We start from the raw sequence: 23,502 nt of genomic DNA, 5'->3' as shown, positions 1-23,502 counted from the left end.
GGTGTATGATAGCAAAAAAAGAGAGAGATAAGGCGTGGAACAATTGGAGAAAGAGAGGTAACGACAGAACAAAGGAAGAATATAAAAGAACAAGAAATGAATACATAAGAATACGTAGAGAAGAAGAAAGGAATTTTGAAAAAGGTATAATTGACAAATGCAAGGATGAACCCAAACTGTTTTATAGATTTGTTAATGGCAAACTGAAACAAAGGAAGGAATCACCAAGCTGAAAGTAGAAGGAGAGGTCTTTAAGGATGCGGCAAAGCAAGCAGAAATAATGAACAAACGTTTCCAGTCAGTTTTCACTAAAGAAAAGGAGCTTGTGGAAGGGGAGGGAGTGATTAGAAATGTTCCGGTGATGAAAGATATAAAAGTGGAGGTACAGGAAGTGTATAAATTACTGGAAACTCAAGATGTAAGGAAAGCCCCAGGACCTGATGGAATTTCTAATTGGGTACTGAAGGAATGCAGAGAACAACTGGTGGATAAAATTCACAGCTTAATTGTATGCTCACTGGAAGAGGGGAAAGTGCCTCAAGAATGGAAGAGGGCAAATGTGGTACCAATTTACAAGGGAGGAAACAGGGAAGAACCCCTGAATTATAGACCAGTGTCTCTAACCAGCATGGTCGCAAAATTGTGTTGAGAGAATCCTGAAAGACAGATGGATAAAATATCTGGAAGAGATGAATATTTTGGCTGAATGTCAGTTTGGATTCAGAAGTGGAAGGTCATGTGTTTCAAACTTGTTGAGCTTTTACTCAAGAGCGATTGATGTGGTACAGGAGAGAGATGGTTGGGTGGATTGTGTATACTTAGACTTAGAGAAGGCCTTTGACAAGGTACCTCACAAGAGACTAATGTGGAAACTAGAATATATTGAAGGACTAAAGGGGAAACTTCTGGAATGGATGAGAGACTTTTTGAGAGACAGACAAATGAGGACAGTAATAAAGGAAAAGATGTCTGGATGGAGGGAAGTAACAAGTGGAGTCCCTCAAGGCTCAGTGTTGGCGCCAGTAATGTTCCTGATTTACGTAAATGATATGGTAGATGGAGTGAACAGTTATGCAAGTCTGTTTGCTAATGATGTAAAGATCTTGAGGAAGATAGAGGTTGAGGAGGATTGTAAAATACTGCAGGAGGATTTGGATAGGATACACAATTGGAGCCGGACGTGGGAAATGAAATTTAATGTAAAGAAATGTAAAATATTGGAAATGGGTAAAAGTACCAGGAGACCATCACTGAATTATTTTTGGGGGAATGAATTAATCACAAAAAGGAGAGAAGAGAAAGATTTGGGAGTGCTGGTCCAAGATAGTTTGTCACCAGAAAAGCATATTAACAAGATAGTTGGAGAGACTTATAAACTCTTGACTAACCTAAGAGTAGCATTTCATTATATGGATGAGGAAATGATGAAAAAATTGATAGTGGCCATGATCCGCCCCAGGTTAGAATATGCAGCAGTAGTGTGGTCCCCACACAAAAAGAAAGATATAAACAAGATTGAGAGAATACAAAGAACAGCAACCAAGATGGTCCCCAGTCTGACAGACCTGTCATACAGAGAGAGGCTGGAAAAACTGGATTTGCCTTCGTTAGAGGAAAGGAGAAAGAGGGGAGACATGATTGTGGTGTTCAGGACCATGGTGGGAGTAGATAAAATTGACAAAGAAGATCTGTTTGTATGGGATAAGAGAGTAACAAGAGGACATGGAATGAAATTGAAAAAGTCAAGCTGCTTGAAGGATATCAAGAAATATAGCTTTCCTTACAGAAGTATAGACTTATGGAATAGCCTGGACAAAGAGATCGTCCAGTCTAAAAACTTAAACGAGTTTAAAGTTAAATTCGACTTATTGAGAAACAGCGACGGAAACCCACGAGCATAGTACATTCCGTTTATATCACAACTAGGTATATTAGGTAAATACTTAAATATTTGGAACGACTTAGACAAAGAGGTGGTGCATGACAAAAACATTCATGTGTGTAAAGGTAGACTTGATAAATGTGGATATGGAGACAGGACAACACGAGCATTGCTCAATTCCTGTATACTACAAATAGGTAAATACACACACACACACACACACACACACACACACACACACACACACACACACACACACACACACACACACACTCCACAAAAATCATAACAGCTCTGCAAGCATGGGTATAATAAATGGCTAAAGAGAGAAAGCAACAAAAGTTACTTTTTCTTTATGTAATCCTGATGTGAGACAGACCATATGACCTTTGTCACCTGCCTTTTACATGGGCATTCTGTTTGGCAGCCATGTCTCCTTGGTAAATTGACCTTTTGTTTGATTTTTTTGAAGATTATTTGGTGGCTCACAGAGGTTGACATAGCTAAAATTTGGTTTATCAAGATTTGATTTAGTGAGGGTTTACTGTAATGTGATTTGTGAAAGATGTGGAGTTACGATGTTTTTTGTCCTAAGGGATGAAGAGAGTACCTAGATAATGTGGACATGTGGAGAGAATGTATGCAGCTTAAGTAGGGTGGTGAAAAGGATGTATGTGAGTTTTACAGTGGAAGGGGATGAGGTAAGGCAAGAAGGTGGATAGACCTGTTAAATGAGGTTGTAAGAAAGTGATAGATGGAAGTCGATGAGGCCACGGAACTTAAAGATTGAGTTGGTTGGATGAATTATGTACTGTGCAAAAGGGTACTACATGACATGGGTTTGGCACCCCTTTTAAAACTTAATAGTTAATGGAATGACTATCTGGCAGGAAATGTAAAGAGCATATATATATATATATATATATATATATATATATATATATATATATAAAGAAAAACACAAGACAGTATTTCCAAGTGGTTAGGGCTAGGTGGTAGAACCAGGATTCTGGGGGCTTTAATGGCAAATGAATGAGTGTGTACCCCATTTCTCTGAGCATGCTGTTGATTGGTCTTTCTTCATTGTGTTCTCTCTGTGCTTGCTTTCTGAACCCTACCTGACCCCATCCTTAGGTGGGAAAGAGGTCAGGATGATGATGATGATGATGACAAAGACCAGCATTAAATATTAACTTGTCCACATCCACAGCTTAGCAGGGGCATGGCCAGCCTTGGGAAGATCACCAGACTCCTCCAAGGGTCGCATCCCAGCAGTGATTCGGCTGTTGTCACGTGGAGACTGTCTCTCATCCAGGGCTGACATCAGTTCTCTGGAGATATTTGAGGTGAGCAGGGGAGGGGAGGTTAGATTTTTTTTTTTTCTTTTTTTCAAAATCTACATTAAGAGTAGACTGCCCATTCTGTGAGGCCTAGCAGTCCTCCTGTGTTTCGCACACCCTCACATATCACCACTTTCAAATCCGTATTGAATGCATGTTTAGGGTGTCTCATTCAAGATGGGTGTAGTGATATTAATAGGGGTGTTTTTGTAACATATTTGATCTTGGGGAGGATCAATAAACTGTATTGTAACAAATTTGAAATAATCAGACTTTCATTCCCCAGCCTAGGATTGAATTCATTTCCTTTTAAACAGATCACTTTTCTAACCACTTGATCACCACCTGGATTGTGGGAACTTTACAATACATGAATGGGGTGTAGAAGTGAGATGTGGCATTTCTTAATGGATAAAGAGAAATTTATGAGAATGATGTGGACATATTCAGATCCATATGCATTAGGTGTTAGAAAGTGAGATCAGCAGCACTATTAGAGGAAAAAAGTCTTTGGAGGTGCTGAAGAAAATAGAAAGGGTACCCTGAGACGGTATGGCCTTGTAGAATGGATGTATAGTAAGAGATATATCAGGAGAATATATGTAAGTGAGGTGAAGAGAGAGAGAGGGAGACCATGGATGAGGTGGAGAGAAGTATGAGTTCTGAGAGAGGGAGACCATGGATGAGGTGGAGAGAAGTATGAGTTCTGAGAGAGGGAGACCATGGATGAGGTGGAGAGAAGCATGAGTTCTGAGAGAGGGAGACCATGGATGAGGTGGAGAGAAGTATGAGTTCTGAGAGAGGGAGACCATGGATGAGGTGGAGAGAAGCATGAGTTCTGAGAGAGGGAGACCATGGATGAGGTGGAGAGAAGTATGAGTTCTGAGAGAGGGAGACCATGGATGAGGTGGAGAGAAGTATGGGTTCTGAGAGAGGGAGACCATGGATGAGGTGGAGAGAAGTATGAGTTCTGAGAGAGGGAGACCTTGGATGAGGTGGAGAGAAGTATGAGTTCTGAGAAAGGGAGACCATGGATGAGGTGGAGAGAAGTATGAGTTCTGTTACAGCCATCCCATATTGAGGATTCTTTGTCAGTAATGATGATGAGTAGGAATAATATGGTGTTAACCTTTTAAGTATGATAAACACAAGTACAGTACTGTAGTAGAAAAACCATCATAGTTTTGGCTTTGATATTGGTTGTCTGAGAATATTGGAAGTGCAGGCCAAGTAACTTATTTTTAATGTAGTATGGAGGGTAGGATGTACTAGTATCCTATTTATTAGGTACTATGGGCCACTAAAGTACAGTGCACAGGGGGTCCGATGCCTACTGAAAACATTCGAACAACTGCACACATTACCAATGTCTTACTGTGTATGAACAATGTTTATATAAACATATTTGCTATGTGTTTGCAGGAGGATATTGCTAGCTGGCAATACACAACACCTCCCAACATCAGGGTTACCAGTGTTTGGTAGATCAGACACTACAGTAATACTTCAGTGCCCTTTGTTCTGTGGTCCCAAATGTTTCAGACTTATTGTACACTGACCCTTTTGTGACCCCTAGTACATACAGCTCATCTACCTGCCAGCCATTCCCATATTGTTCCATCAGGACCCTGATGTAGGCTACTCAGTTCAGACATACGGTATATTGCTAGCCTGACCAGCTACATACCTCAGATAAGTCATATATCTGTGTCCTTCCCAGGTTGTGTACAGACCGCATGATCCATGGCAGGTAGTAGCTGCCATACGCAAAGCCATCCGTAAGTACGACACCAGTGGACATGTAAAGGTGGTGTAGTCAGATCTGCAATGCTGTAGTGCTGGGAGCAGTTGTCTGTAGTGGGAGCGTAATAGTGTGAGATAATGAGTAAACAGTGAAGTGGATAAGTTGTATGTAGGGAGAAAATATGACTGAAGTACTGTATTATAGTGGAGACAATTGCCCTAAGGATTGTAGCAATGGTAGGAAATTTGTTGGTAGTAGGTATGAAATGGATAATCTGGTCAGTACAGGATATTTTCTAGATGTGGTGGATGGCACATCAGAGTACAGTATGTGTGGGTTATATGCAGACTGCTCTCTGTTTGGATAGTTAGAGGTACAGTATTTACCTTATACAGTTACAAATAACAAAAATTGGTAAAAACAGTGCTAGCCAGAAAATATTCAGCCATGTTTTGTATCCCATGCACTCAACACCTTTGACTGTCCCATGTCTGGCTGATATGTGTAGAATACAAATACGAGGCGCAATCAGAAAGTTCCAAGACTGGTCCTGTTGTGAATGAATGGAGCATGTCACAGTCATGTACATGCAGCAAGGGCAAGCAGTAACCTTCGTTGAGTCAGTATGCCGCGTGGCGTCATGCTTTCAATATCGGGACCTTTGTTACACGCGTTTTTGTGACCATGTGCACATGCTTATTTGCGATCTCACTATGGACCCCAAACTTGAGCAGAGAGCAAACGTCAGATTCTGTCAGACTCGGAAAATCGGTAACAGAGACCCTTGAAATGCTTCAGCAGGCCTATGGCAAAGCAGCAATGAGCCAGGCGAGGCATTTGAGTGGCGCTCGTGTTTCAAGAGGGGCAGGGTGACCCTTCATGAGCAGAATCCCCAAATATGTAAAAAAAAAAAAAAATTGTGCATGAGAATCATTGGATCATCATCAAGGAAGTTGCTGGCATCATCAGCGTGGTGATCCGATGATCCTCATGCACAGTCTGTGGAATTTTTTAGGCATTTTCAGGGATTCTGCTTGAGGAGGGTCACTCTGACCTCTCTTCGCCCTCCCATGACATTCTGCCCCTCTTGAAGCACAAGTGCCACTCAAAACACTTCATCCAGCTCATTTCTTTATTGCCATAGGCCTGCTAAAGCATTTAAAGGGTCTCCATTGCCAATTTTCCAAGTTTGGCACATCTTCTTCTGTCTTTTTTTCCTTCATTCTTTTCACTTCCTTCTGCCTACGAGTGACTTTACACTCCCTCTTCTGTCTTTCATTCCTTCATTCTTTCCTCTTGCTTCTGCCTGTGGGTGACTCTACACTGAGTGACAAGCCAAATGGTTTCCTGTACACCAGGAAACCATTTACTACACTGGGTGGTAACCATATAACCAAATTTTGGCACCTGGTGGTTTAGTGGGTAATTATTGTGCTCCAGTCGGATTGAACCGGTGAAGGTTTATATCCAAGGGGTGATTGGGGTTTATTGCTCATGTAATGCCACTCAGGGATGAGTGAGGCTGGTCACTCTTATCTTAAATGTCAGGACCAACTGCCTAGCCCCGGGCTTCTACACTCCTCATGGGGCAACGTAGGATTGGATGATGGATGGATGGCACAGAATTTTATGTTTGCTCTCTGCTCAGGTTTGAGGTCCACTGTGAGATCACAAATGCACGTGGCCACAAAAATGCATGTAACACTGGTCCCAATGTTGAAAGTGCAAAGACATGCCGCATGCTGACTCAGGATGGTTACTGCTCGCCCCTACTGTGCATGCATGACAGTGCCGCACTCCATTCATTCTTAACAGGAACAGTCTCGGAACTTTTTCATTGCACATATTCATCCAGACACAGTACTGTAATTGACAGTAACTTAGAAACTGTGGTTGCATTATCCAACTGCATGGGAAAAAGTTGGATAAATTATATGTAGGGGAGTTTGGTAGGGAGGTGAGTAGGGAAGACAACTGGTTGCGATCGAGGAAGAAACAGAGAGAGGTGTAAGGACTGAGCTGTTCATTGATTCTTCTGTCATGGCTAACCCCTGTGGAAGAGATATATACACTTTACAGAGCCCATTAGTAGTGGCAATCATGATTTTGCTTGTGATTTGTTTCTGCCTTTAATGTAACTTTAGCACTTAGATAAAGTAATCCTTAATATAGAATCAGATAACACTAAGGTATTAAAATGATCTAGCATGGCACTAAGTACTTTAGTCAGGGTCACATACTTTACCACATTATTACCTCAGCTCGCTGAGCTAATTCTTTGATGATGTGATATGTGGGAAGCATTGGCAATCTACTCATTTGATGTACAGTAGTGCTGCTCTCGAGTGACTGCCATTTCCTCTCTTCCTTCCTTCTTTCCTCCCTTCCTTCTTTCTTTCCTCCCTTCCTCTCCAGTCTTTCTTTCCTTCAGTCTTTCCTTTCTATTTATGGGTGACTGTACACTGAATGACAAGCCAAATGGTTTCCTGTACACCAGTAAACCATTTACTATGCTGGGTGATAACCATATAACCAAATTATGGCACCTGGTGGTTTAGTGGATAATTAAAGTGCTCCAGTCAGATTGAGCCTGTACAGGTGTATATCCAAGGGGTGGTTGGGGTTTATTGCTCACGTAATGCCACTCAGGGATAAGTGAGGCTGGTCACTCTCATCTTAACCCCTAGGATCTTCAATTTGATCAGCCGAACTTCCTGAAAACCTGTATATGGAGCCGATTTTTCGACTCTTACAGAAGTAAAAAGTTTTATGCCCAGGGTTTAGAGCTTGAACTTACACACCATATGCTGCAAACTAGAGCAATTTAGACCAACTGGTTCATGAGCTATAGCCCGTCAAAGTTGAAAAAAGTTTCCCTTCCAGGTGGGGTGACTATTTTTCTATGCACCCCCACCCCATTCCTCCCTCATTCCTCCCCTCCTATGACCTTCCTCACCCACTCCCGTCACCCCCCCTCTCTTCCTCCCCTCCCCCCTTACCCCCCTCCCTGCCTACCCCCACCCTACAGATTTTCCAGCCTTTTTTTTTTTTTTTTTCCAAACATTAGCATGGACAATAATTATGTCAGTGTTCCTCACTCACTCCCAACACCCTTCCCCCCCAACACTTCTCCCCTCCCCACATTCCCTCCCCCCATCCCCTTCCCTCATAGCTGTGTAGCTGTCCAAATAAAAAAAGAAATTGAGCAAAAGCATGCAAAATCTTTTTCTTGCTGTTACACACTCCAGCACCCTCTCCCCTCACCCCTTCCCCCCCATCCCCTCCTGTCAGAGCTGTCAAATCAAGTAACTGTAAGAATTTTAAAGGGGAAAAAAGTTAGAGCTACCCCCCCCCCTTCCTCCTGTATCCCACTTCAGAATTTTCCAGCTCTTTTTTTTTTTTTTTTTTTTTTTTTTTTTTTTTTCCCAAACAGTAGCATGCAAAATAATTATGTTGGTATTCCTCACTCACACCCAACACCCTACTCCCCCAACACTTCTCCCCTCTCCACCTTCCCTCCCCCCGTCCCCGTCCGTCATAGCTGTGTAGCTGTCAAAGTAAAAAACATACATGAAAAAAACATACATTCTGTGTTTTGTGCATCAGTGCATACAATTACACAAACAATAATCTGGTTCTGAATGAAAACATGCGACGCGAATAGTAACAGTGACATATAATACTCTGGGTGAGGGGAGGAGAGGTAAGCGGACAGCATACTACAGGGGGTGGGGGGTGGGGATGGGGTGGGGAGAGACCTGGAGGGGTGGTAGGGGGTATAGAGGTGGGAGACAGACACAACAAGACAAAGAGGACAGGCAGAGAGGGAGTATGGGGGTGTGGAGGGTGGGTAAAGGGGATATAACCCTCCTCAGGGAGACAGGGAGGGGGGGAAAGGGGGGGGAACCACGGTGGCATGATGGAGGATGGTGGGGGAGGGGGAGGGGGAGGGAGGGAGCAGGAGGTGGTCAGAGGTGAGGGAGGGGGAGAGGGAACAAAGGCACTGGGGTAGAGGAAGGTGGCTAGAGGGTGGTGGGGGAATCTCCCCCCCCCCCACCATGGTTAGGGGCCCGAATCCTCCCCCCTCCCTTCTCAGGACTTAGTTCTCATTGGTTTGCATCGATGTACTGTATGTCGCAATTAGGCTGAAGCCTAGCATCCGCAGTTATTTACAAAGGCTCCTCTATCGATCACATTCAGCATTTAGCGAAATCCTGAAAAAGGATCGATTGAGCCTGTTAGTACTTTAGGGGTTAAATGTCAGGACCAACTTGCCTAACCCCAGGCCCCTATGCTCCTCATGTTGCAACACAGGATTAGATGATGACTGAATGAATTGGTCAGATTCTTAGAGGATGGGACACCATGTAATCTGAATGAAATCATTTATCAGTAGCCAGAATGCAATACTTCTGAGATTTTTCATCTTTAATACTGGTAATAAAAGAAACAGTAATAATAATAATAATAATAATAATAATATTTATATTTTTTTAATGCCGCGTCCCCTTTTGTTTATAAGGGCTAAGGCATTACCCCTGGGTAGAGGACATAGTTTTTGGAGCGTGTAGCACTTTATGACCGCATGTCCCTCATGATGTCTACCAATGAACCTTGGGTGGACTCGAACCTCTAACCCTTCGGTCAGAGTGCTCTGACCCACTGAGCCATGGCTGCAACAGCTAGCAAGGTGACAGGATAGCGCTACCTCTCCCGGCATAGCAGCTTACCCGGGCACAGCGTGAACTCTCGACTTCGGTCTCCAGTCAGGTGCACTACCACTGAGTCAGTAACAATTAATAGTAATAATAATAATAATAATAGCAGTAATGATGAATAAAAACAATGCATAATAATAATAATATAGTAAGTAGAAGACTAACTGTCAGAGACAGTTACTGATCTCTGCCTATGAGAATGTTGCTGAACTCACGTTTTTTGTAATAACTCAAAAACAGTTGGTCACATTGCCAACTAAAAGTATACTGACCTGGTCCAGGACCACAGGAAACTTCTAGGGCCAAGAAGTGCCTCATTTATGTTTCGATTTTTCCTGTATGGAAGAGCAGTTGAAACATGCTGAGCAGTGAGGTGTCCAGAATATTGTACAATGTCATGCATGAACGACCTTCAAATTTTTTCCATACAGATGTTTGCAGAATGATTTTATAGCGGGATTTCCCTCTATATCATGTATCTGTAATAGTTTTTGAGTAAATTGAGGCCAAAAGTTCATGATTTTTGGACCTGTGGCCTTGAAAAGTAGGTCAGAGTCACTGAAACTGGATCAGTATAATAACATCTTGGTGTGTTACATCCTCAACAGGTATGATGAAAATGGGAGATGAAATGTGACTGATTAATAATAATAATTAATAATAATAATGATGATGAATATAAGGATCACCTATGTTAATAGTTAGAGATCAATTATAACAATAATGATAATACATGTAGTATGTTTCCCAAAAGTGCCAGTTCTTCCATTAAGGAACTCACTAATGCTTGATACACCTTCAGTGCTTACAGTAAAAGGAAAAGAAGTTGTATAATTCAAATACAAGCTTAGTAAGCAGAAGTTGCAGCAGTTTAAGCCCTCTTTTCGTCTGTCATGACACCTTTCCCCAAAAGGAGGGAATAATGAAGAATTTTAGCACGAAGCCATAATATGGCTTTATGGCACTGTTGGAGTAGAGGGAAAATAAAGGCTGGAAGAAACACAGAAATACCAAGAAGAGAAGTATGACAGAAGAGGACAGTAAGGCGAAAAGGGCCGGAGACAAAAAGGCCCTTTTTTGTTGCCTCTTATGACAAGCAGGGATACTGGGGAAGTATTCTTTTTCCCCCTCCCCAGGGGAGACCTCTCCCCAGATCATACCTCCATGAAAAGAAAAAGGCTTTGAGCTGCCACTTAAAACTCTCAGCAGAAGTCAGTTGCCTCATGGGTAATGGCAACTTATTATAGAACCTAGTGGCAGTGTAGGAAAAAGATCAATCAAAGAAAGATGACAGGTGAACAGCTCTAGGCTTATCAAGGAACAAGGGATCATTGTCACTTCATAATGTCCCACCTGGGCATGTGGTCAAAAGTTTCAAATAATTCAGCAATATATTTTGGTTCACCAAACTAGAGAACCTTGAATGTAATGAGATACAGTTTAAATTCTATTCTAGCCATTAGTGGCAACCAGTGTAACTCATTTAAAGATAAGATAGGTGTGGTTCTTGGAGAAAGGCCAAAGATTAGGCTTGCTGTCTTATTCAGCCCAGACTGAACCTTCTTTAGTAGATTATTTGGAAGACCAGTCAGTAAGGAGTTGGAATTATCAACACCAGACAAAACCATTTTATGGGCCAGTGTTTAGAGGCATCACCTATTTAGAAACTGTTTTGCAAAATACACTATATGTGTCTGATGTGTAGAGTACAACTTCTGACAAATTGATTAATATATTCGTTATAATTTAGTTTTGAATTGAAATGTACACGCACATTGGAAACTTTATTTTTTTCTAACCCACAGAAGATTGGAAGGTGCTCATGAACCAAATTAAATAGTCTGGCTCTAGCTAGATCTTTGCCTTGAAAGGGTTACAGGCTCAAAAAAAAAAAAAACAATACTGTACTAATCCATCCATCATCCAATCCTACATTGCCCCATGAGGAGTTTAGGAGCCCGGGGCCAGGCAAGTTGGTCCTGACATTTAAGATGAGAGTGACCAGCCCTCATCCCAGAGTGGCATTACGTGAGCAAACTCCAGCCACTCCTTGGATATAAACCTTCACTGGCTGAATCCAATTAGAGTTCTGTAATTATCCACTAAACCACCAGGTGCCAAAATTTGGTTATATGTTTACCACCCAGCATAGTACAGTAAATGGTTTCCTGGCATACAGGAAACCATTTGGCTTGTTACTCAGTGTAGAGTCACCTGTAGACAGAAGGAAGAGGAAAGAATGACGGAAAGAAAGAAGAGGGAGTGTAAAGTCACCCATAGGCAGTAGGATGAGGAAAGAATGAAGGAAAGAAAGACAAAAGGGGATGGAAGGAAAAAAGGATGGAGGAGAGGAAAGGGCAGATACCTGAGAGCAGCACAGCATCAAGTGAGTGGATGGTGAGTGACCCCACCTATTACAATGTAATACTAATAACAAAAAAAACAGCAGAAACATTCAAGTACTGTAATATTTCTGTGGAGATGCATAGACACAACATGTAATAGACTGGGAGTTATATGCAAGAGGAAAGAGTGACTGAGGGAGGCTGTTGCAGTGTTCATCAGATAATTGAGGTCTTGCTGAATTCTTTTCTGTCATGTACTTCAACAGTCAATAATCATGCCTTAGAAACTTGCAAATGCGAAGTACTGTATAAAGAGGAGATATTCAAAATAGTTAACAGACGGATAGGCAGGGTTTTATAACTCGTTGTTCTGTGATTTACTTTAGATGGTTACATTGGTAGTACTTGCCATGTGATACCCTAGTTAAGACTACTATAGTCACGGCGCACGACTCTGAGGTTGTCATTATCGTACACTGGCAACCTACCATACAAAAGTGCGTCCGATTTCGTATCATATTACACACGAATCTTATTATTATGCATGAATATGCTATACACGAATATTGTTAAACACGAACATATTATACATGAATTACATGCATCTCATATTATACACGAAATCAGACGCACTTCTGAATGGTAGGTTGCCAGGGTATGATAATAATAGCCTCAGAGTCCCACGCCTCGACTATAGTAAGCTATTCTGTTCTAACCAAACATTTTACAGTTGAACCTATTCTTTTTTAATCTAATCTAGCATTGCCTTCCTTAATCTTTTCCATGCCAGCAAGTGTTTGTACTGTGTGTGTACTATGTTTGATTTATTTAAAACAATACAGTATTGTATATGCAATGCATAGGAAAAGAAAGGTTACGGTAACAGAGAAATGAAGTTGAAGCAGTTGATGGGAGCAATCATGTATTAACAGTGATGTATTCCCAGTTAATTCTAGATTGGTGAGTGAATGAGGGTGTGGCTCATGTAATTGGGCAAAATTTTGGTTAGCTACTCCTCTGTCAGCTTTTTCTTGCTTTATCAACCCTACCTCACCCTGCCTTACTCCTAGGAGGGAAAAGAGATCCCTGTGAAGATATGAATTCTAGATGTGTAGACAGTAAGACAGTCATTCTCAGGTTTTTCAACAGTTTCTGACAAGAAGGTAATAGCTTCAGTCTGAGTGTTCAGGGCTGCAGTGATTATAATGCCAGTAGCTGCTTGGCTTTGTGTGTTTGTGTGTGTGTGTGTGTGTGTGTGTGTGCTTTTTATGCAAGGAAGAAGGAACCAAAGGCCAGGAGCCTACAAACCTTTCCTTCCAAGAAAAAAAAAAAAATACAGAGGAGAGCCAAATTCAAGATCCGTTCATTTCGAGATGCGTGGACACACTGCGTTTGAAAGACAGGAGTTAAGAGGAAGTAGGAAATACAGACAGAAGGAGACAGTTCCAGAGTTGACCTGTTGCATAAATGGAGGACTGGGAGTAACGGTTAACTCTTGCATTAGAGAGTTGGACAGAAAAGGGATGAGTGTTTGTTGCTAGACGGGTGCTACCACCTGTCATAGAGGTGGAGGGATGCAAGCAGACAGTTCAGAGGAGCAGTGACCATGGAAGTAGCGATAGAAAAAGAGATAAAGATGCAACAGTGTGGCAAAAAGGCAGAGGTTGAAGGGAGCCAGTAAAAGGAGGAGAGTTAATAAGACGAAAAGCCTTTGACTCTACCCTATTGAGAAGAGTTGTATGTAGGGAGCCTCCCCACACATAGAGTTGTACTCCACACAGAGGCAAATAAAACCCATGTATAAAGTCAACAACTGTGCAGGGGTAAAGAAGGTACGGAGTCGGTTTAGCGCACCTAATCTCTTGGCAGATTTTACAAGAGATTTATCATGATCTTTCCAAGATAAGTCTCGAGTGAATGATACCCCAAGCATGTTCAAGGATGATGCAGGATTGAACTGGATATTATTAAACATTAGTGGGTACTCCTGTGGAAGATTTTGTTGGGTTGATAGGTGTAAGAATTGTTGGGTTGATAGGTGTAAGAACTGAGTCTTTGATGCATTAAAAACAAGATTATTCTTATCCCAGTCGGAGATACGAGCCAAGTTAGATATTAGGTGTGCCATAACCTCATCCCTTGTTTGCTGAAGTAACTGCTGAGATGGACGTTGCAGGAACCGAATGGAAAGGTGAGGGGTGGAATCATCAGCATACGAGTGGATAGGGTTAGATGTACAGCTCAGGTCATTGATGAATAAAAGAAGAAAGTTGGTGACAGGGCAGAGCCATGAGGAACATCACTGTTGAAAGATCTAGAAGAACATTGGTTGTCTACAACAGCAGCTATAGAACGACCGGAAAGGAAGCTATAGATGAAGGCTCAGATAGAAGGACAGAAAAAGTAAGAGGGCAGTTTGGAAATTAAAGATTTATGCCAGACTTGATCAAAAGCCTTTGAGATGTCAAGTGCAATGGCAAAGCTTTCGCCAAAGTCCCGAAACGAGGATGACCAGGTGTCTGAAAGGTAGGTGAGAAGATCGCCAGTGGAGCGTCCCTGACGGAACCCATGCTGATGATCAGATAGAAGGTTGTGATAGGAAAGATGCTTTAAAATTTTTGTGTTAAGAAGTGATTCGAAAACTTTTCAGATACAGAATGTTAAAGCAATTGGACGATAGCTAGAGGGTTGGGAATGGTCACCCTTCTTTGGGACTGGCTGAATGAGAGCAAACTTCCAGCAGAACGGAAGGTACAAGTCGATAGACAAAGGCAAAAGAGTTTAATTAGGCACGGTGTAAGCACAGTTCTTGAGGACAACAGGAGGGGCTCCATCAGGCCCATGTGCCTTGTTAGTATTGAGGTCAGTGATGGCAGAAAATACATCAGCTTAAGATATTTTAATGTCAGCCGTGAGAAAGTCAGAAGGGGGAAGTGATGGAGGAACAGCACCGGAATTGTCTAAGGTGGAATTGGAAGAGAAAGTCTGAGCGAATAGATCTGCTTTATCAGTAGAAGAAATAGCTACAGAGGCCATCAGAGTGGAAAAGAGGAGGGAAGGATGATGAGGTAAAGTTGTTAGAAAGGTTTTGGGCAAGGTGGCAGAAGGAGCGGGAAGAATTCGAGTTGGAGAGTTGAGAGCATTTAGTGTGTGTGTGTGTGTGTTGAAATTTCACACCTTGAGACAAAATCTTGGAAAATTATTGAAGTTATTAGAGGTGTAGTAAATGTTGAAGTGAAGGTATATTATAGTAGGGAAATGGGAAAAAAAAAAAAATCATCTGTATTTCCTCCACATCCCAACCTTAAATACTTTATATTGACCAAATAGTTTAACCCCAGGCCCATAATTATTGTACAGAATTTCAAGGTGATCGATGTATTTTTAAGGGTTTGGTGAATATTATAAAATGGAAGCAACGTTGGGTCTGGTTAGTACTTGGATGGGTGACCGCCTGGGAACACCAGATGCTGTTGGCATAACGTTCTCCCTACGTGTCAAGTGGGGTTGGTGGAGGATTAGTGCCCCTCCCTGTAAAACAATTAACTCTGAGCTCTTGGCCACCCCGTTTGGGATACGTGGCGTCTGGCAATGAATGAATGAATGAATGCTGCTTTGAGTCCTCAGGTCAGTAATGCAAAGTTTTCATTGGCCACAAAATTGCATTCAGAGGTTGGGAAGCTTAACGTCTTGAATCCATCAGTATATTTTTTAGCTATTGCCACCGCCAGAAAATTTTACATATTAGCAGAGAACTCAGATAGTGAATATGTTAATTAAGGCTGTATGTAAACTCTCCATTCCAGAATTTTTCTCCCAGGCTTCTTAAAAACATCTGTTGCCGCATTTTCGCGGGACACTTTGGACCGGTTTAGACCGGTATGGACTCAAAAGTGATCGCGAGAACGGGCTACTGTCGGTCCGATCCTGTCCGAACCTGCTATTGACTGCAAGAATGACTGGGCGTGGCCTATAAGAATGTAAACAAATGTCAGGGAGTAGTGTTGATTATACAAATTTCATGCATCCCCTCGATTTTTATCTCGGTCATTAATGCTTTAAAAATCTTTTTTCGTGCGATCTATAGTAATACAAAGCCTCTACTTCATGGTGAGATGTATTTAGTTCCCTTCCTGGATGATCATGGGCATTTGCTAGCATTAAAAATGTAATTTAAAACAAACCTTATTCCCAAGACTGCCATTGTTGACCATCGATGTTTACACCCTGCCACGGACGCTCCTCACCTCCTTCTTGGCTGTTGCTGACGCGCATACGTTTATGCGCAGACCGGTCTCGCCTATATAGGCTAGCTTGTGGGGGCAGGACTGCTTCGGACCAGTCTGTACTGTACTGGTCGAATTGCCTTGCCAGAACAGCAATAAAACCGGTCTAAAAGCCCCACGGAAACGCGGCTTTTGTAGAAGTGTCATCGTAGTGAAGGGATTAAGATACTTCATAAAATTATTTTCCCAAGGGCACAGTCTGTGTTATTCTTGTTTGTATTGTGATACTTCATTTATTTACTTGTACTGTATATAGTTATATATTAGTGACCAGTACAGTATACTGTATTTATTGAGTTCAGGTACTAAATTGTAAGATTTACTTGGAGCACAATTTCTGTATACAGTATTGTTGTTGATCTTGTTTCTGATGTAGCATTGTATTTGTTTATTTGTACATAATTGCATATGTGCTATACAGTGGAATCTCCTAAATTGCAGTCTTATGAGACTGGGCACATGCCTTGATTCGAACATTTCGCGATTTAGAAATAACTAATCTTATGGGAAAAATTACTTATGAGTGTCATTTTGGAAAAGTTGTCCCCCTTACCTCCAAACTGACATCAAACTGATCACCAGCGAACTCTAAAAACCTGGAAAAGAAGTTAATAAAGTATTTAATGACACACACACACACACACACACACACACACACCGCTCGCTGGTGCAGTGGTAACGTTCCCGCTTGCCAACTGGTGGACGGGAGTTCGCGCCTCGCTCAGGTTGCGAAAAATTTCACTGACGAAGTGGGTGGTTACTGTCCCCCTTGAGCAAGGGGACGGGTGTGTGCGTGTGTGAAGGTCACAGCCTTGCCCTTAGATCGGACTATATGAGCTCTCAGCTCCCTTCCGGGAGGGTAAAAGCTGACCATCACGACCATCAAGTGATCCTGACTGACCCGGTGAATTACACACACACACACACACACACACGACCCCTCATTATTAGATCTCATATTTGCTAGGCAAGTAAAGCAATTGATAATCTGTCACCCCCCACTTGGCAAAAATGGCCATGCAGTACTAGATTACAATTTCAGGATAGAATATGATACAATTAGAGGTAATGGAAATTCCAAAAAGAGGCTAAACTACAAAAAGGGCAACTGTCATGACCTAAAGAAGTACTTTCAGGATATAGATTGGGAAAAGGAGCTGAGGACAAGATATAAATGTTATATATAAAAAATTCTGTGAATTTTATTAAACAGGAGTCCACATTTATGTCCCACTGCACGAAGACACGGAAATAAGGATAAAGAACTGGTTTAATACTGATTGTAAAAATGCAAAAGAGAAAAGAGAATTGCTGTGGATCAGATACAGGCAACATAAAAGTGAGAGAGCATATAACAACTATGGACAGGCAAGAAATGGTCATACTGTACAAGGATAGGAGAGAAGCTCAAAGGCAGTTTGAGGAAGACATTATAAGTAAAAGTACTGATCAGCCGACATTGTTTTACAGCTACATACGAAGCAAAGCAAAATTTAAAAATGGATGAGGGGGAAATCTGTATCAGTGAGGAAGATATTTGTGAAGTACAAAACAAGTGGTAGGTTGGGGCTTTCACCATCCACTCATTCGATGTAGCGCTGCTTTGGGTGTATGCCCTTTCCCCTCTTCCATCCCACCTCTTCTGTCTTTCTTTCCTTCACTCTTTCCTCTTTCTACTGCCTATGGATGACTTTCCACTTCCTCTTCTGTCTTTCCTTCATTCTTTCCTCTTCCTTTTGCCTGTGGGTAACTCTACATTGAGTGACAAGCCAAACGGTTCCCTATACACCAGGAAACCATTTATTATGCTGGGTGGTAACCATATTAGGGCACCTGGTGGTTTAGTGAGTAATTAAGGTGCGTCAGTTGGATTGAACATTTGTAGGTTGGAGTTTATTGCTCACGTAATGCCACTCAGGGATGAGTGAGGCTGGTCACTCTCATCTTAAATGTCAGGACCAACTTGCCCAGCATCAGGTTCCTACGTTCTTCATGGGGCAACATAGGATTGGGTACTGGGTGGACTAAAAAAATTCCAGTCAGTTTTTGCTAAAGAACGTAGATTTGCAAGGGATGAAAAACAAGCATGCCCACACATATTAACAAATATACATATAATGAAACAAGAGGTACAGGAAAAGATGAGGAAATTAGACGGGGGGAAAGCCAATGGCCCTGACAAGGTTTCGTGTTGGGGTTTACAGGAATGTGCAAAAGGGCTAAGCAGTCCATTACATTTAATATTCAGAGAATCCTTAAGACAAGGAAAACTACCAGATATTTGGAAGAAAGCAAACATTGTGCACCTTTTCAAGAAAGGAAATAGACAAAATCCACTCAACTACTGACCAGTATCACTGGCGAGCATCATAAGCAAGATGTTAGAATAACTGATACGAAGAATTTGGGTAAATCACCTGGAAGAACGCAATAAGTTAACAGAAAGACAATTTGGTTTTAGAAGCGGAGAATCATGTGTTACTAACCTATTAAGTTATTGTGATAGAGTTGCAGAAATAATACAGGAAAGAGATGGCTGGGTAGACAGCATATATTTGGATTTCAAGAAGGAATTTGACAGAGTACCAAACAAAAGAGTTTTATGAAACCTTACAATCAAGGAGGAATCCAAGGCAATCTGTACGATTGGATGCAAAGTTTTCTCAGTAAAAGGGAAATGAGAATAGTGCTAAGGGGAAATTACTCATCATGGAGAGAAGTGACAAGTAGAGTTCTACAGGGGTCAGTGCTGGCATCAGTTATGTTTTTAGAATATATAAATGACATACACCGACATTGGAAATGGAAGCTACCTAAATATGTTTGCTGATGATTCACAAATACAACGGGAAATCACAAACACAGACTCTTGCATAGAGCTGTTAGAGGAATTAAGCTTCATGAATGGAGCAATAGATGGCAAATGGAATTCAATGTGGACAAGTGTCATGTAATAAAATCAGGTAAAAGTGAAAAACGACCGGACTGGGACTGTAGGTTAGGAAGTTCAACCCAACACACATCAGAAAGGAAAAAGGATTTAGGAGAGATTATCAATAACAGACTATCACTGGCTGACCACATAAATGAAAAAGTAAGGAACATGTACACACTGCTAGCTAATATGAGGGTAGCATTCACCTATATAAATGAAGACATGCCGAGAAAAATAACATTCATCAGACCAACTCTGGCGTATGCATCAATAGTCTGGAATCCGTATCTCAAAAAACACATAGATAAGATTGAAAAGGTACAAAGGGCTGCTACAAGATGAGCACCAAGTTTAAGGGACCTAAGCTACGAAGAAAGACTAGAAAACTTAAACCTACCAACATTACAGGAGAGAAGGAAAAGAGGAGACATGATTATGTTATATAAATGCATCACAGGAAAAGGGAAAATACTGTAGATGAAAGTGTGTATATAACGTATGGGAATGCAACATTATGAAGACACTGCTGAAAACTGTACGAAAAGAGAGGTGATAAAGACAGTAGGAGATTCAGTTCCCCAGATAGAGCGGTTGATCAGTGGAATGCGCTACCGAATGAAATAGTGTGTGCCATGACAATTAAGATTTTAAAAGACCATCCATCCATCCATCATCCAATCCTACATTGCCCCATGAGGAGCGTAGGAGCCCGGGGCTAGGCATTTGGTCCCGACATTTAAGATGAGAGTGACCAGCCTCACTCATCCCTGAGTGGCATTACATGAGCAATAAACCCCAATCACCCCTTGGATATAAACCTTCACCGGCTCAATCCGACTGGAGCGCATTAATTACCCATGAAACCACCAGGTGCCAAAATTTGGTTATATGGTTACCACCCAGCGTAGTAAATAGTTTCCTGGTGTACAGGAAACCATTTGGCTTGTCACTCAATGTAGAGTCACCCATAGACATGTATGATAAAAATGGTTCAAAACATGGGACAGTACGAGCTTGACTCATTCCTGTAAATATACAGTTAGGTAAGAACACACACACACACACACACCTTAATGAAGACATACAAGCTAAATCCTATAATGAGGTCCCTGGTGGAAGTGCCTCTTCCTGCATTGATCCCTCTTAAGGAATTCCATGCTCACAATACACCCCACATTACCCCCACCATCCCTCCCCCCTACACACACACACACACACACACTCATTTGTGCAAACATAGCTTAATAATTGTTCAGAAACGCATCAGGAAACTTTCACTTTCGAGGTTGCCATTGCGTATTATGTTTAATTTCCGTGAATTACTGATCTTGCAAACTATTGCATGATGTTTCTGCGTATTGTGAATTCGCCATTTAGAAATGCGTGATTTAGGAGATTGCACTGTATTTTTATTTAGTTTTTTTTTAATATAGATTGCTTAGTTTCTTCCTATAGATTATTTATTGATTGATTTTAATGTACAGTATAGCCCGTTTTTTGGTAGTTTCCTAACTCCATAGCTTTTATGAATACAGTGGAGTTTCTTTTATCCGAAATTCTTTTAACCGTAATATGCCATTAACCGTAAGTTTTACTAAAATGTTCTCATTTCGATTAACCGCAAAAATCTGAAATCTCTCCGAAAATTCAAACACGGCTGGCATGTTTTGCGCCACTAGCGTTAGTTTATGGTTACGCTAGTCACTAGAGCTAGTTGCCCATTCCCTCGCCTGCATCCACCACCTCGGAAGATTTGGATGATGTGGATGATGTGGAAATGATTGAATAAGGAAACAGAAAATATGAAAAAAATTAATTAGGTTTAAGGTTTTATTTGTTCGAACTGCTTACAGTGAATTATGTCATTGTTTTAGTGAAGGTTTATTTAAGTTTATTTGAGTGAAGATTTATTTATTTTGACAGTTTCTATAGTGGTAGGTGGTGGCGACTATCATCCACTCACTAGATATAGTGCTGCCTACTTCTTCCTTAGCCTGTATCATTCTTTTTCTATGTCTGCCCTCCTCTCTTCCTATTTCTCCCATCTTTCCTTTCACTTCTTATTGCTTTTCTTTACAGGTGGCTTTACATTGAGTGACAAGTCAAATGGTTTCCTGTAAGCCAAGAAACCATTTACAACTCTGGGTGGTAACCATATAACCAAACCATACGTGCTTCCTTCGTGTCAACAGGTGGGTTGGTGGAGGGTTAGTGTCCCTCCCCGTAAAACAAATAACAAAGTCAAGTGGCCACCGTTTACAGGATTATGGCGTCTGGCAATAGATGTATAGTTTCTATTACAGTTACAAAAGTGCAGTTACATACGTAGTTACTACAGTGAATTAATTGTTTTGGTGATGGTTGAGTGGCTTTTGGGGTGCTGGTGGTGGGCTAGATGTCGCCAGAAATGGATGATGGGTGAGTACAATACTGTTCCCTTGTATCCTACATATTATTACAGTATCTTTTATCCGAAAAAAAATAGATTAAACGAAACTTTGAAAGTCCCGTGATTTTCGGATGAGAGAGACTCCACTGTATATATATACCGGTATTATTTTATCCGGTCTATGCAACCCACATGCATTCTGCAACAATCCCATTTCCATTGCTTGTGCCTTTAATATTTCAGATCATGTTGTACCAGAGTCTTACAGCCATATGAGGTCTGTTCAGAAATTATCTGACCTTAGGCTTTAAAAAAATAAATAGCTAACCTGTTGAGCTAGGACGCCAATCCCCTGCAAAGTAGGCCCCTTCTGACTTGACACACGTAGCCCAGTGTTCTTTACACTTTCTGAAACATTTTTCAAAGTAGATTTTCAATATCTCCTGCAGGTGCTTCGTCGCATTTGTCGTGATCTCTTCCCTCGTCTCAAATCAGGAACCCTTCAGCGGAGTTTTGAGCTTAGGGAATAACCAAAAGTCACACCAATCCATGTCTGGTGTATAGGGAGCCTGCTGGACCTGTGGGATGTTGCACTTGGGCAAAAATTCCTGAATCAGTTGAGAGGAGTGGGCAGGGACTTTCTCATGGTGCAGCGTCCAACATGCCAATTTCTGATCTCTTCGGCTGAACTGCATCACAAAAACGACGGAGAATGTCAGAGTAGTAATGTTTGTTGGCAGTCTGACCTTCTGGTTTGTATTTGTGATGCACAACACCACGGTAGTCGAATAAAGCTGTCAACATGCACTTTACCTTGCTGCGGACCTGTCGTGCATTTTTTTGGCTGAGGCTACTCTGCATGCTTCCATTGGGACAACTGTGCTTTGGTTTCTGGATCGTACCCGTACACCAAAGTCTCATGTCTAGTGATACCAGTATTCAGAAAGGATCACAATTTGCACACTCCAGCATGTCTTGAGCAGTGTTCATCTGCAAAACATGTTAACATGAAAGGAGCTTTGGAACGAACTCAGTGGCAACTCTTCACATGCCCAAGTCATCTGTTAAAATTTCATGTGCTGCTCCATCACTGATTCGTGTAATTAGCAGTTTTTCTGACAGTCAACCGATGAATTCTCACGACCAAATCACAGACTTTCTTCACATTTTAAGCACTCCTGCTTCTTGATGGCCCACCAGGATGTGGATCGCTCTCGACTGACATTTGGCCATTTTTGTAGCAATTGCACCACTTCTTTATTTGTTACCCCATGGTTTCATTCCCCTAAACTTGCTGGATCTTCCTGATAGTTTCAGTTTGGGTATCACCAAGTTTTTTGCAAAATTTGTTGCGGTAACATTTTTCAACTTTTTCGGTCATTGTGACGAGTGTGGGAACATGACGAGTGTAAGGTGCACGACCATGAACAGAGGCTGACTGACAGCCACTGAGTCACTCATATGGCAGCTGGCATTAATCATACATGCATACGAAGGTCCTGCACTGTGCTACGCAAAACCCTGCCCCTATCCTCCGACTGGTTGGTGAGAAAAAAATGAGGTCGGATACTTTCTGAACAGACCTCGTATGTTAATGTAAGTGTGGTAGTGCTGGTACATAGCTTCATTCAAAGCTTATGAGACCTTTATACCAATACTCAGTTGTGTTTTGTGTTAAGGCCTTCACAGCACTGACCACCTTTCTTTCTTGAGCCAGTCGACTGTACTTCCTTTACACATTTACATCCCTTTTCTGTTGTTGCATGGAAGTACTCCCTTGAGTCATAGTTTCTGTTCATTTTCAACTCGTATCCTTGGCTGGAAGGAAATTATTACCAGGGTTCCACACAGGTTGAAGATCTT

General features: G+C 41.6%; 1 protein-coding gene across 1 annotated transcript in view; it reads left to right on the top strand.

Annotated features, from left to right (window-relative positions):
* Positions 1 to 22,169, top strand: part of LOC145401920 (uncharacterized) — an 88,736-nt gene extending 66,567 nt beyond the window's left edge. Inside the window, exons 7-9 of the mRNA XM_080274026.1 lie at positions 3,093 to 3,228; positions 4,943 to 5,023; positions 22,089 to 22,169. Of these exons, the coding sequence (XP_080130152.1) occupies positions 3,093 to 3,228; positions 4,943 to 5,023; positions 22,089 to 22,169 (298 nt within the window). The remainder of the gene's footprint in view (positions 1 to 3,092; positions 3,229 to 4,942; positions 5,024 to 22,088) is intronic.
* The last annotated feature ends 1,333 nt before the right edge of the window (positions 22,170 to 23,502 follow it).

This window comes from Coenobita brevimanus, chromosome 57, assembly GCF_032717465.1.
Source record: "Coenobita brevimanus isolate Jiangsu-jjx chromosome 57, ASM3271746v2, whole genome shotgun sequence".
Taxonomy (NCBI): Eukaryota; Metazoa; Arthropoda; class Malacostraca; order Decapoda; family Coenobitidae; genus Coenobita; species Coenobita brevimanus.
Note: the sequence above shows the minus strand (reverse complement) of the source record. Positions and strands in the feature narration are given on the sequence as shown.